This window comes from Dendrobium catenatum, unplaced genomic scaffold (assembly GCF_001605985.2).
Source record: "Dendrobium catenatum unplaced genomic scaffold, ASM160598v2 fragScaff_scaffold_862, whole genome shotgun sequence".
Taxonomy (NCBI): domain Eukaryota; kingdom Viridiplantae; phylum Streptophyta; class Magnoliopsida; order Asparagales; family Orchidaceae; genus Dendrobium; species Dendrobium catenatum.
This window is the reverse complement of record NW_021319324.1, coordinates 298,229-313,897: the sequence shown is the minus strand read 5'-3', so window position 1 is coordinate 313,897 and position 15,669 is coordinate 298,229. Positions and strand designations below refer to the sequence as shown.

The following is a 15,669-nucleotide window of genomic DNA, read 5'->3' as shown; positions in this document are numbered from 1 at the left end:
GGAGGGTGGATGATTTTTGCTTTAAGTGATTGGACGGATTTATTTCAATTTTAAATATTTTTGGGATTTTGAGATTTTTTTTTTTGGATTTTTTTTTTATTTTTATGGGTATCTTGGGTGTAGCTTTGTAATATTTGAAATGAAATTTAGATATTTTGGGAGATATTTGAAAATATTTGGGAACCCCTCTGGTTGAGATCTGCATTCAACACGGCCATTATCGGGGTGTTCGGGGTCATTTATCTTATGTTGATTGAATCTTGTCGACTCTATCGAATTATCTATAGAGGATCAAATTTCGTATGTTTTATGCCCTTATTAGTGAATTCGTATTGTTATAGGCTTTGAAGGCCTAATATGAATGCATTAAGACAAATATGACGGTCGCCACAACCGTATATTTGTTTGTTGGTTCGAACCCTGTTGACTTCTATTGACCCGTATAAAAGGATCAGTTTCGAACTTGAATTCTCTTGTCATCCTGCACAACATTCCTAGACATCAAGTGTGTACCAATAACACGCTTGCCAGGGCTCATGCAGGTGTTTGGCGGCATTTTATAATTGAATCATGTCCACTCCTTTTATCTTCTTAGGAGGATCGGGTTCAAATTTAATAACCCACGCAGCATCCCTAGGCGTCACGTGTGTACCAATAATACGCTCGCCGGGGCCCATGCGGGTTCTTGATTGCTTTTACCCCTTTTTAGTGTACCTATGTATATACAAACTACGGTGCACGTGCAGGGGTACACTGAAATAATTATAGTTGTGCAAGTTATCACCATTTGAGTACACAACAGTTCATTTGAGAGCTTATACACGCCTTCTGTCCGCTAGTACGAGTGTTGCGGATCCGGTGGCGAGGCGTAGCAGCTTTTGGATCAGTTGTTTGCTGCTTTGTACAGGTAGACTGTCGTGCACTACTTACAAGATTTATGTAGGTAGATTGTAGTGCACTAACGAATCTCCTGCTTTCACTAGTAGATATTGTTATCTACCATGGTTCTTTTATATTTGTCTACAGATAGCATGTTGAATATGTAACGGGTCTCTAACAGTGTCATTAAACTTTTCTGCTTATAGGGAATTGATTGCGTCTTTTCTTAGAATTTGATCATTGTTGATGATGAAAACGTCCTTATATTCCTTCATCTCTACCTCTTGATGAATTCACAGAGTGTGGATTGCATTCGTGACGTATCAACCCATATTGTCTGCAGATAGATGAAGGGACTCATCTATGAACTGAGGTTAATCGCTGAATAAGTTACATCCATTGTTGATGCCCTTCCCACGCATTCATCAATTATCTATCATGTTCATTATGTTTTCCCCTTCAGTATGCGTAGGCAATTACTATATTTACTCATGTGTTCATCATTGTTGACTAGGTAGAAGTCATAACATTCACTGCATGAAGTTTATATAATCTGACTCATGGATGATTTGAGAGTCTTATAGCACTAGCGATCATCATTACAATGATGTTCATTGAAGAAGCTTTGAATCAACTTTGGCAATCAAGTTGAATTTGTTGTTCATGAGTGACAAGTTCGGTATTTTGCATCCCCTAAGTCCTTGCTTGCTTGCATGAGCTTTGAACTAGCACTTTGCATTCCGTTTGAGCTTTCATATTATCATTCAAATCAAGCTCCATTTCAATTTATTGTTCTTCTATTGCTTGCCAACAAACCACGCTTGCGAGTTCTCTATTCGTCACGAGCTTTGTGTTCAATAGTTGCATGTAATTAGAAGCTCATTGTTCCGTTAATCATATATTTATTGTATGCATGATGCTATATTCCATAAGATCCGTACAAGTTCAAATTCATCGTCATGTGGTATGAATTTGATTAAGTTAGGTTCATACTCAAGTTCAAGATTCATAGCTCTTGCATTTGCTCACTATAGTCCAACTCAAATCTTTGCTTGAGTTCAATTCCAATCAAGCTCTATTTTGTTATGAATGCATCTCTTTATCATTCATTGCTTATCTCAAGTAACTCAATTGTATTCTGTGGTATTTGTAAGTTTTCTCAATTTGCCACGATTTCCACTTGTATTCTTCTGCATATGATTCAAGTCTCACAAATTCCTTGTATCAAATTCAAGTTCTATGTCCCTTGCGGTCCTTTGAGTTCAATTCAGATCTTTGCTTGAGTTCAAATTGAGTTTATGTCCACAAATACTTAGTTCATTTGAGTTCTTTTATGTGCTTCGTTCAAGTTCAAGCATAGTCATAGTTCTTCGTAGTCCAAGCGAATTCAAGCTTTGTGTAGTTCAAAGTTGACCCAAGTTGTTATGATTCGATTAAGCTCATATTCTTTTATATTTGAATTTATTTAAGTTGATTATATCAAGCTCACAAGTCCGAGTCCACTATTCTTTTGAGTTCAAATCAGGTCCAAGTACAATCCTGTGTTCACCCGAATTTTCGGCAGCCTCTCGACGTCTCCCCTGTTTAGGGGAAAACTACGAGAAAACTGGGCCTTTCCCACCACGCACAATAAAGGCGTGTATGGTAGGTGTCCTCGGACGAGGACACCGCGGCCGTGATTTTTCTTCCCACCACGCGCAATAAAGGCGTGTATGGGATCTTTGATGGTACCTATTTAAAAATGCACAGTTTGCTTTCCCCCCGCTCGGGGGTACTTATAAGTGACCCGCCTTGCCGTAGGTGCCGCACCGGGGTCCCATCCCACCACGCGCAATCAAGGCGTGTATAGGCGGTTTTCCGGTGCGCCACGAACATTGAGGTAAGATTTAGGTGATTGCCCGCCTCGTCGTAAGCGTCGGACCGGGGTTCCATCCCACCACGCGCAATAAAGGTGTGTATAGGTGATTTTCCGGTCCGCCGCATACAATGAAGGCGAGAATCTGAGTTTAGGACTTCATACCTTCGCGAGGAATGTCAGTGTTGGCACGAGGATCGAGGGAGAGATCTCTTGTTATTATTATACTTAATTAAGATTAATTATATTTAATTATAATTAAGAATAATTAATTATTATTATAATTAATAATAATTAATTACAACTAATTATAATTGAACCTAATTAATAATAATTTAAACATAATTAATAATAAGATTTAATTAATTAACCATAATTAATTATAAGTAAATATAATTAATCATAAATAATTAATTATTAATAATTAATTATAATTAAATATAATTAATAATAAATTATTATAATTAAATATTATTAATTATAATTAATATTAATTAATCATAATTAACTATACTTAATAATAAATATTGAGGTGGCTCGGGATTTGGTCGGAGGAGGTAGGAAGAGCTCCCTCTCTCTCTCTCTCTCTCTCTCTCACGATCAGAGGCCGTCGGACGTCATCGGGTTGAGCTTCGGCACAGTGGAGTCTTCGGGCACAGGCAGGGTAGAGGGAGATCGCGTGGAGGAGGCGAGTGGGAAGCAGAGAGGATTTTCGTCTGTGAATGGAAGCCGTGGGAGAGAGCGAGGGCTTTGGGTTGGTATTTAACGACATCTGCGGTCGTTCAATCGAGGCAGGTTCACGGGAATAACAGAGGATTCGATGAGAGCGGCGCAGAATTCAGCAGGATATCAGGAGGGCCTCGACGGGATTTCTGCTGGCATTCATGGATCCGACAGGTATTATTTTGATTGATTTTTTTTGTTCCTTCTATATAGAGGTTAACACCGTTGATGGCAAAGTAACGTTCCACCCAGTACACCCAATTCTGAGCATCCTCCCCTTCAAAGACCAACATCTTTAGCTTCCTTGCCCTCACATCCATACGATGGTTTCTTCCCCAATTGGTTCATCCGGTGTAGTGGTGGTGTGATTCCCTTCATTCCTCTCTTGACTGATTTTGACTCCATGGCTCCCCACCATGGTTTAAAATAGCGCAATATGAGGCTCGCCTTGAGGCCCACCTTTGCACAATTCCAGTAAAAAATGCCTCGATGCTTACGCCTCAAGTTTTTTTATGAGGCTTGCGCCTCAACTTGGTTGAGGCCCGCTTTGAGGCCCGCCTCGCCTCACACTATATATATTAAAACTTACATAAATCTTGAAGTAAATGCCCGACATTGGACTCTATAGGAGAGGAGGAAGGGGAGAGAGCAGTTCATCATAATGATGATTCAAATAAAAAACCCCTTAGTGATGACAGTGCTGATGACTTATGAGTTCTTATGTGATATGTCATTGCTATTTATTTTTGAAAATTTGAATTATATGTTAATGAAAAAATACTAGGATTTGGGAAAGATAGAATTTTGAATTGAACTATATTTTATGATGTCTTATTATTGGGATATTTTGATTTCACTTCATATATTGTGCTTTTTTATGTTTTATATTATTCGCTCATTAGTATATAAAAAATTTATAATTTTATGTTTACGCAATTTTTTGATTTTGAGGCTTACGCCTCAAAACGCCTTGAGGCTTACGCCTCGCCTCACGAATGAAAAATGCCTCAATACCCGAATACGCAACTTTAAACATTGCTCCTCACAACCATGACCTTCTCCATTCCACTTCTCCCCATGCTTGGGTAGTCTCTACAAGGGATTGACTTCCCTCCTTGTTGTCCTCTCTTTGGAGTACCCCAATCTGCCCACCAACGAGGCCCCACGTGGTGGTCCTTGATGGAAAACACTATCAGAATCTTCGTCGTCCTCCTGGATCTCCTTTCCTTGTGGTTCCACCCTAAGATGCTTTCGATTGCATCTCAAGTATCTTTTTCATCATCTCTTCAAAGATTCCAAAGAAGTTCTCAATGGTTGGGAGTCTTCCCTCCACCTAGTTTATTTTTCCTCTAATCCAGCCTTGAGTTGTTCCATCTCGCCCTTCAAAGCCTCTATCTTCTTTGCTGCCATAATTAGATCTAGGATCCAATCGCAAAAATGACGAATATAACTTATTTTCATGCCCAAGAAAGCACTCTGATACCAATTTGATAAGAAATAGTTGCAGAAATTGAAAGAATCTTTGCTGAAATTTGGAATTTCAGCAAGATAAAACAAAACTCAAGAGAAATTTGATGGCAAAACACTAGGAAACTAGATAATTGATGAAAGAGGGAAGAAAACAAATAAAATACAATGGATCTTCAATTCAAGAGGAAGAACCGGCTCTCCTATTCTCTAGCCGACGGCTAGAGCCTAAGCAAACCCTAAGAGAAATACACCCTAAGAGAAATACAAATTCAACCAAACATAAAATAACCCTAACCCAAGGATGAAAATAACTATAAAAAGCAAATAATACAAAGTAAAAAAGTCCAAATAGCCCCTCTAATTCAATTTTTTCGCTTGCCCGCCCCTCTCTCTCTTCCTTAATGCGTGGACCCCACCCTAAGTGGGTGGGCTAGGCCTGGGCGGAACCAGGCTTCCGCCTGGAATAGACTTGGGCCAATCCCTCCTAGACCGGTCGGGCCCTCCTAGGCCGGTCTAACACACTTATGCCTAATGGATTTAAGTTCAAATTATTTTGCTATAGTATATATCAAGAGCTAGTAATGTTTAATACGAGATAATAGAGATGTGAGTTTAAATTCATACATTAGATTTGTAGAGGAGTGTTATTGTATATGAATCCTCATCCTTTTTTAATGTTCAATACAAATTGATCCTTACCTTAAATGGTCATAAGTTACCTAAGCTAAGGATTCAATGATGGTTAAATAAAGTTTCAGTTATGAAAATTTGTTTCATAATTATATATCAAATAGATTTTATTATAATTTAACTAAAGATAACATGTAAATTTAAAGAATGAAATTTTATAAGAGGGACAGATTGTAAAGACCTATTGAATTAATTAATTATTTAATTAGGAGGCATTAAAGATAATATCAACTAAAATCTATAGATTTAACCGAAATGCATAAACTGAATTGATTAAAATAAGCTAAAATTTTTAATGAAAATTTAAGTTTAGTGACTTCTCAGTGACATTTGAAGTTTTATGAACAGGAAAAAGATTTTTTATATTGCTATAATTTTTAATGAAAATTTTTAGTTTAGTGGCTTTTCAGTGACATTTGAAGTTTTATGAATAGAACAAAAAGTTGCTTTAGATTATTATATTATTTAGAAAGTCTAAAAAACTTTGAAGTTACATCCAACCATTTGTCCCTACATGGGTACTTAGAGCTCCTGGCCAGGACATCACAAAGCAATATTGGTTGCCAGGCTTTATGTGATTGATTACCTTGACACATTTGCTCCTGTTGCTAAGACAAACACTACTAGAGTTTTTTATCAGTAACAACCTTCTCGTATGACGATTTGAAGGAAGGAAATATATATGAAGGCATCACCAGGTTTGACTCGTACAAAACAAATGGTGTGCAACTCTCCAAAAGATTTGTCAAAATAATGCTCAATATGTGCTACAAATAGAGTCAACAACACCACATGTTGCTTGTGAAAGCACAAGGCTTCACGGGGAGTCTCTACACATTAGCCTATAGTAGATATTACAATAACAAGTAGTGACTTAGAAGGAAAGAACTTAAGAAAAAGATTGGTGAAAGAGTTTTAAATGAAGGAGCTAGGCCAACTAAAATGTTTTCTTGGTGATGAAATTTCAGATTCTTGGCAAGAAATCTTTACATCGCAACAAAAATATATAATATATTTGTTAAAAAAACATAGATAAGTTGGGATACAAACCCACCAAGAGTCCTATAGAAATTTAATAATAGAATCAAAGATGCTCTAGAAGACATGACAATAGGAAAAGGCTTCTATTAGAGACTTGTGGGAAGACTTATCTACTTGTCACCTACTAGATCATATGTTGCCTATGTTGTCAGTATTGTGAGTTAGTTTATACACGATTCCAAAGAATCACATCCTAGGACAATACATAGAATAATAAAATACTTGAAGGGTATACGGAGCAACGGACGTCTATTAAAAAAAGAGGAGCTAACTGTTGAGCATACACAAATGCATATTATGTGAATTCTATGATAGGCAGAAGATCAACCTTTAAGATATTGCACATTTTTAGGGAGCATCCTCGTGACAGGAGGTACAAAGAACAAAATACTTTGGCAAAATGTATTGCAAAAACTGAATATAGATCAATGGAACTTAGAATTTGTAAAATGTTATGGCTAAAAATCATCTTGAAGTTGAATGAAAAGATCCTATGAGGCTCTATAAAAATAATAAGTCAATCATCAATATTACAAATATTTTTGTTCTTACATGTTCATTCAAAGCTTCTTAAAGTTGATAGAGATTTTATAAGCAGAAGTTTCACAGTAGTTTGATATGCACCACTTTTGTGAGCTCAAATGATCAACTCGTTAATATACTTAAAAAAAGTTTATCACAAGCTGTCTTTCAAAGGTTATTAAGCAAGTTTGAAATTGATGGCATGGCATTGAGGCACGGACATAGAGAATTAAAATCACCGGCTTCCCTTCCTGTAACAGGAGTTCGTACAACTGGGAATTGTTGATAACTTTTCAGGATTATTCCTGATATGCTATTCTGGAGTTGTATCAATCCTTGTTTATTTAAATATATTTCTGGAATTAGATAATTTCATGCTAGGAACTTTCCAAGGATTGATTTCTATTTTGTATAAATTTGTATGTACCATGCACCTGAGAAAAATTTCTGATTGCTCAATTCTTGTCATGTATATATATAAATTAGAGATTTTTCTTTTGCATGTTGTGTACAGATTTATACAAAATATAAATCAATCCTAGGAAAGTCTCCCAAGAATTTTCATCCATTCTTTGAATTGGTAGGACCAATAAAAGATTTTCATGTCAAAATGGTATCATAATCCTAGTTGTAGAATAAGCACCTAAAATTCACCCTCGTAACCTAGAAAGGGTGAAGTTACGGCCTGAGGTTAACAGGTAAAAGAAGAACTAATTTTCTGCATTCAGACAACACATACAAGTATTCTTTATGTTCACCTTGTCATTATCCACACTCTCAACCATATCCAGATTAGGAACTGCAGCTGTAAAAAGGAACAGCTTCATTAACCAAGCAGAAGGTAAGTGAAGAAATACCATAAGGGCAAACACGTAAGGCAGAAAGAATGTTACAAGAACATTTAGAAGTTGGCTTATTTTGTGGATACATGCACCAGACAATCAATAAATTGAGCAGTCAATCATTAAACCTGTTTTATTGTATCACTTTGGAAATACAAAATTATTTGAATCATTGAATTGCAGCATGCTAGAAGCAGAAATCAAATCTCACGAGTCATCTATGTTATGCAAAAGACATGATGAGGTAGCAAACCAAATATTTTCCATTCTAGAAACTTAAGATGAAAATAACACAACATAAAGTCTACGCTTTTACAAGTAGAAAGAATGCCATTACTCTTAAGAGTATGTTAGCTTACCTGATGTGAAAACTCCATTGTTCACAAATGTGAAAGTTTCTCAGAAAACGAGAAAGAAGAGAATTTTACATTTGTTCACTATCAATAACAAAAAACATTTCTGGAATAAAAATCTCTTTGTGAGCCATTTCTTCTAGAGAGGACATGCAATGATAGTGCAAACTCCATTGTCCACAAAATGTGGAAGTTTCTCAGAAGATGAAGAAAGAAGCGGACTTTACGTTTGTCCACCAGCAAGAAGAAAAAGGCTTTATGGAATATTTTTTTTTTTATCTTTGTAGGCCAATTCTTTTGGGGAGGACATGGAATGACGCTCACCAAGAAAGTGTAACTTCGCTTCATTTGTGAGGGACATTTCCAATAGATGACAAAAAAATAAAAAATAAAAAAACAGTAGAGAAGTGTCTTTTTAGGAAAGTTCAATTTTCTCCATTTTCCCCCACTCACTATTCATCATAAAAAACATTTTGGATAATTGTTCTATAAATGCTAGTACTGAATGTCCAAGCTTTTCTTAATATATTTTTTTATTGCGAAACATTACCACCAGATAACAAAATGAGTACACAAGCAACAATTACGGTGAATTGGCAAAGAACAATGTAAAAGCAAAAAAGATGATTAAGGATGGCAATATGACAAAGTACACTCTATCCATTTGTAGGTGAAGATATCCATGATAAGCTCTCATACATCCCTCCTCGCTTGTAGCCTAGTGAATATTGGAGCATGAGGACAATTTCTTATTCTTATTTTGGCCCCTACTAGAAAATAGGATTTAAAACATCCTATCTAATTGGGCTTCAAAAGTCGGAAGGCTACCATCTGAATGAGAAGGCTGCTCAGACTTGGTGGCATCAACATCCTAATAAATTGTAATGAGATCAAGGACTAACTCCTCTAGACGATTTGAAACAATGGTTTTAGATGCAGAAAAAATATGTTATTTTTCACATGAATTATTTCTGTACGATAAGTTCTGAAGGCTCTGATTCAATAATACCATCCATAGTTTAATTCAAATTTTATGTACATGACTGAACTGAGACAGATGGAATAGCTCTGATATAAATGCACAGATAGTCTTAAGATTGGGACATCATCCCATTGAGAACTCTACCATAGATATGGAAAAAGGTATAGACAATTTGGATCTCTGAAATCTGAATTAGTGAAAAAAAGAATTTAACCTAAAATATGGAGGATTGTTTGTGACGAGGATATGACAGTTGATGATAAATTATGAAAATTGGCTAATCTAAGCTTGTTGAGATCCCGAAGCTATAAATTACCCAAAACATCTCTGAAGGATCAAGGAATGTTTAACATCAAGAGAAATTGAAGGACAACAGATTACAAAAAGAACCGCAATGGAGTTAGGCCACTTGTACTAATGGCAAAAAAGGAATATCCATGATAGGAAAAATAACAAGATGGGTAGGTAGTAGAGACAATGGAGTCAAATATGGGTGTCAAAATGGGTCGACGGGTCGGGTTCAGGGCGAATCCGAGTTGACCCGGGTCTAAACGGGTCAACCCGAACTGGTTTAAAAAACGGGTCAGAATTTTCAACCCGGACCCGACCCGTACTGTTTACTGGATTGATCCGACCCGACACGCAACCCGTTTGTAAGATGCGAACCGAAGTTCAGGCGTCTGTTGACTCTGTTTCCATCCTGGGCAAAGCTAACATGTGCATCCGTCTTGGGCTGGTCGCCTCCACTATGTTATTGTCCTCTTGTTTTCGATCGCATGAACTCCGATCACCAGCGGCCCGATGCCATGGCTCAAGATAAGGTCCCTTTCAATCTCTATCTGCCTCCCTCTCATTCTCTGTCTAGGTTGCCAGCCGGAATCCGTGGAGCTTCAAGCTAGATCAAGATTTCTATCTTCCCGATCTGCTCGATTCCTTTATTCTCCCACAATATCTACCTGAGCTAGCGATTCCCAAGGGGTTCGGAACAACGTCTGCTCATCACAAGTGATTCAGAACTACCTCTACTCATTAATGATTCTCCTTCGTCAAATTAAATTTGAGGAACTTTGCTTGGTTTTCTTCATAAAGAAGAAATTTGCTTGGTTTTCACAGTGCAGGGCAGGCTGGCGTGGTGTAGGGCATGGCCAGCGTCAACTGCAAAGAAGGTATGGCCGACGGGATCGACCTGACTCGAGCAATGAAGCGGGTCAAATTTTCAGATTGCCGGGTTGATTTTGGGTTGTGGGGTCGATTTGAATCCGACCCAATTTATAAACGGATTGAAATCTCAAATTCGAACCTGACTTGTATGAAAAACGGGTTGACCCAAACCCAAAAATTTTCGAATCAGATTCGGATCGGATTTCGGATAATGCCAGATTTTGACACCCTTAGAGTCAAAGGAACAATAATGACAATAGAAATGACCTGAGGGGCATGTGATGGAAACCATTACAAGGACGCTAAGCCACGATCTGAGTTAGGAGAAGTGAAGAGTATGACATAAAATAGTAGTTGATGAACAAACTTTTATAAGTAGCGAATCCAATCAAGACTGCAAAGAGGCCCTCTAGCCCTCTGACTAAAGAAAAAATACAAATTACAGGTGGACTTTCTAGAGGAAATTTTTCATCGAACATTTCGGCGGATTTTCCGACAAAATTTCGACAGAAAGTTTCGCCGGAATATTTCCAATAGATTTTCCAGTAGATTTTCGATGGAATTTAAATCTTCCAGAAAATAATTATAATAAATATTTATAAATTAAATAAATAGTTTTAATAATTATTGCTAAGTTAAATTAATTAGTTTATGTTGACTAATTAATCAATTAAATAAGTATTGTTAAATAATTTTAATTCCAAAGGAAAATTAAAAAAATTTTGAATAAAAAAACTTATTGTTTAATAATCTTAAATAAAAATAATCTTAATATATAATTTAATGATTATAAAATAATATTAAAAATAATCTTTAATAAAATATAATATGTTTTGATTATTATTTAATTAAAAATAATATTAATGAGTATTAAAAAAATATTAGCAAAGATTATATTTCATGTTTTAAAAACTAAACTATATTTCAAAAATATTAATATTAATTTTAATTAATTATTAATTTTAATATTCTATAAGCTATAATTTAAATGGAAAATAAAAGCTTTTATGAAAGATTTTGCTCTGCAAGCGTGAACGAGGATGGGCAGTGGGAGCAGAACCCCTACGGGCACGGGCGGGTGGGTAGTGCATTTTCTAGCGGGTAGTGGGTTCGTATGCGGTGGGCTAGCCCGCTTGGGCAGAATTTGAACAATTTTTTTTTTAATTTTTCTAGTAGCAATTTCTGCTCGCCAAAAAAATTTACAGTGGATTTTTTTCGTCGATGTTTGTTTTCCAATGCATGTTTTACAGGCAGAAGATTTTCCATCGAAAAATTGTTGAAATGCACTAATAGGGATCCAAAGAAAATAATCCAAGTGTGAGCAATGAGAAATTCGTGATGATTGAGCACACACGACACACACCACGGACGCTGAAGGTCGCTCTAGAGGGCGGTGAGAGCAAAGGTGACCGCATTCGACAAGCATCAGGCAAGACACATAGTGTAGTTAGGATGGCATGTAATGAACCACACTAAGGATGAGTTGTGGAGGACAAGAAATTTACAATAGATCAAATTTGATTGTCAAAGAAATTTGTCTCTCATTGTGTATTAGGTCTAGTGCTATGAATTGATTTGGATTAGGCCATCTCACCTTTTTTGTTTGAACTATTAGGGCCATCTAAATGTCAAAATTGCATATGGTATGTGTGGGCTCCAAAAATTCGTGCTTCGGCCTCTCCGCGGCCCCTTTCTTTTTTATGGGCGAACAAGAAGAGTTTTAACATTTAAGTTTTGAGGTAAATTTTTAAAAGGTAGATTGGGGTTTAGATAAGATATTGCCCAGAGATTTCATCTCCATTTTGTGAGGACTTTATAATCTAAATTCAAGTTTACTATAAGTGTAAGCCCCTATAATTAATTATCCCTCTCGACAAAATAAATAAATAGTATTCAACATATAGTAACAATAATTTTAGATGTGAAACTTAATATTTAAATTTAGAAATTCATCACCTGGTACTGAAAGTGGATGGTGGGGTGAATGATGATAAACCGATCAAGATCCTATGATTTCGTAGTCTCGGGTCATTATGGTCCCTAGTCTACTTAGTCAAAGGAGGTAATCGACCCAACTTGACCGAAGGATCCTTTTTGGCACCCATGTGTTGCTTCGTACAAGGGAACCTTATAAATTTGGGGTGAATGTTTTGCCAAAGGAGATATATTTGAATCCACCTTAGCTAACAAAAAGATTTATGCCCTATCAATTATATCATCTTGATTCATCACTCAAGGATTTAAAACTGTTAGGGAACATACGAGCTCTGAAAATGATTGTAATTTAGTGGTAAATTTAGTGGCAAAATCACCCGGTCAGAGGGTCCCGATCATAACCGTTTATCTATGGTATCATTCAGCAATAAAACCACTAGTTAGAGGACACGTGTCACGTCCTTACTAGCAATAGATGATTTAAGAATAAATCTTAGTGATATTCTCGATTATACATTCACCCTTTGTGAGCTGAAGTAATTTTCAAATTTATCCGTCTCGACAAACTGTTGTGGAGAGTGGATGGATTTTGCTTTAATTTATTAGATGATTAAACTTTGATTTTAAATATTAATATTATTGATAGATGTGGAGCTTTAGATCTTTGATAAGTATGTGAAAATTAATCCATCCGATTAAGATTTGCATTCAACAAGGCCATCATCAAGGTGACATTAAAGTCAATTTAGATACTTGTATCTTATAAGATTTTGGGAGGTATTTTAAATATTTGAGGTCCTTCCGGTTGAGATTTTTTATCAACACGATCATCATCATGGTGCCTTTGTAATCATTTGAAAATATTTGTATTTCATAAGTATTTGGTGGCATTTGAAAGTGTAGAGTCCCATTTGGTTGTGATAAACATTTAACACGACCATCATCGGGGATCTTTAAATAGGTCATATATCTATCATTTGAACCTTGTCAACTCTAACCTCCCACTAACAAACAATTGGATTCAATTACTGATGTTGTGAGTTATCATACGTATATTGAGAATCAAGAGTTTTATACTTTTAGCAATGAACATTTATTGTAATTAACCTTGAACCTAATATGAATGTATAAAATCACTACGACCTTGTATTTATTCAATAGTTCAGTTGTGTCAACTCCGGTCCGTTGAAAGAGGAGGATTGAACTTGAACTCAAATTCATTTTTGACCTGTGTAGCATCCACAGACGTCACATGTGTATATATATTACACTCGTCGGGGCTCATGCGAGTGTATGCTTTCAAATGCATTTTACACAATGCATTTACATGGCAGCTATTTGTATGCAATGCAGGAGGTGTATATGATATATTTGTATGTTCACATACACACTCATGTACTTATCTGCATGTTGACATACTCAGATATGTATTTGTGTATTTGCATGTATGCTGACATATGCATCTGCGCACTATTTAATATGTTTGTATGACGTGTGTGGTGGCTTAGTGCACTAATGTAATGTATGATGCATTTGCATGTGTGTATGATGCACTCATGTGCTGCCCGTATGCTTACATAATACATTTGTGTAATGTTTCAAATGCTTTCATGTAGTGTATGATGTATTTTCATGCCAGTGTATAGTATTGTTGCTACACAATACATCTTGTATGTTGGATAGTGTGCTTGCATAATACACATTGCATGTTGTGCGGTGTGCTTACACAATGCATTTGTGTGTGTGCACTTTACATGCTTTTCAAATCATTCACAAAATGCATATGCATATCCTAAATGAGTAAGTGTGCACTTCAATGCATGAAGGGTGTTCTTTGAAATATCTAAATATGGTTGATTATACAGATGATGATTGTTTGGAAAATGCACAAGTTTCTGTTCAAGACCTTGTAAACGTCTTCTGCTCACTTATACGAATGTTGCGGATCATGTGGCACTATTTAGCTGTACATTTAGTATCATTTGTCGTGCATCGGCAGCGTGGTTCAACTCATTTCATCTTCTGCATGTTGTCATTTTCTTCAGTATTCAGTCCGTAGGAGCATGCTTCATCTTGTAAGCGAGCTGTGTGATGCATCACAAATCATCCACCAGTGATTTGTAATTTTTACTACAAACTCTCTGCTTCTATTTGCAGGTGAATCGTAGCATCGCGCTGTGGGTCATTTGCTGCTTTATGCAAGTATGTTGTTGTGCGATGCAAGCCTTGTTAACACTACTTGCAATTAAATTATATCCACTTCAATTTTCATTACTCGCAGGTGAATTATGTTGGAGATCATAAATCCCTTGTTTAATCTTTGACGTTCATTTGAATGATCCGGACTGTTATTTAGCATTTGTGTTTTTGTTGTGATCATGTATTTATTAATTTAAAGTCCAATTCCCTGTTTATTATTTTAAGTTTTAGTCCCTGTGATTTGTTCAAGTCATGTGCATCGTTAGTTCAAATTTCGCTAGCCTCTCAGCATCTCTCCTATTTAGGGGAATTTTTGGGAGTTTAGGCCTGCCCACCATGTCAAGAAAGATGTGCATGGTATGTGTCGGGTGACACCGCAGTCATGGTCTTCTACCCCACCACACCAAGAAAGGCGTGTATGAGTTGCAGCGATACATGTATGAAAACTTACAATTTTTTTTCACCAGCCTGAAAGAATGTATGGGTAATTAAATTTTACCCTTCTAGACTAAGAAAAGCACGAACAATGCTCACATGCCTCGTTCCAAGCATCGCTCTAGCTCCCTCCCACTGTGTTAAAAAAGCGTGCATAGGTGGTCCGCTGGTTGCATCACAAGCTTTAAAAATGGGATTTGGAGGATTTTTAGTTTGGAGAGCATTATACCTTGCATAAGAGGCAACAATAGCGGTGTTGAGGTGACGATGTTTGTGTCGAGGCAATGATGTTGGATGCATGGAGGATCAAATCACACTCAAACTCTCAAGTAAGAGAGGGCAAACTCTCTTCTGTGATGGGTTTTGACTGTGAGGAGGTGGGATCGTGATCGGCTGTAGGTCGAACATTTGGAGAAATCGAACAGAGAAGGGCTTAAAATATTCCAACGTTTAAAATTGCACAATAAAAGGCGTGCCTTGAGGCGCGCCTCAGCGCATTTTCGACCAATTAAGCCTCAAAGCCTACGCAATAAGTTTAGTTTATGAGGCTTACGCCTCAAGTTTACTGAGGCGCGCCATAAG

The 15,669-nt window shown here is 36.6% G+C and overlaps 1 protein-coding gene across 2 annotated transcripts in view; it reads right to left on the bottom strand.

Moving 5' to 3' along the window:
• The window catches only part of LOC110105892 (pyridoxal phosphate homeostasis protein-like), a 42,837-nt gene that overhangs the window by 16,050 nt on the left and 11,118 nt on the right, over positions 1–15,669 (bottom strand). For both annotated transcript variants that reach the window (XM_020835571.2, XM_020835570.2), the window contains exon 3: positions 7,939–7,985. In XM_020835571.2, coding sequence (XP_020691230.1) covers positions 7,939–7,985 — 47 coding nt within the window. The remainder of the gene's footprint in view (positions 1–7,938; positions 7,986–15,669) is intronic.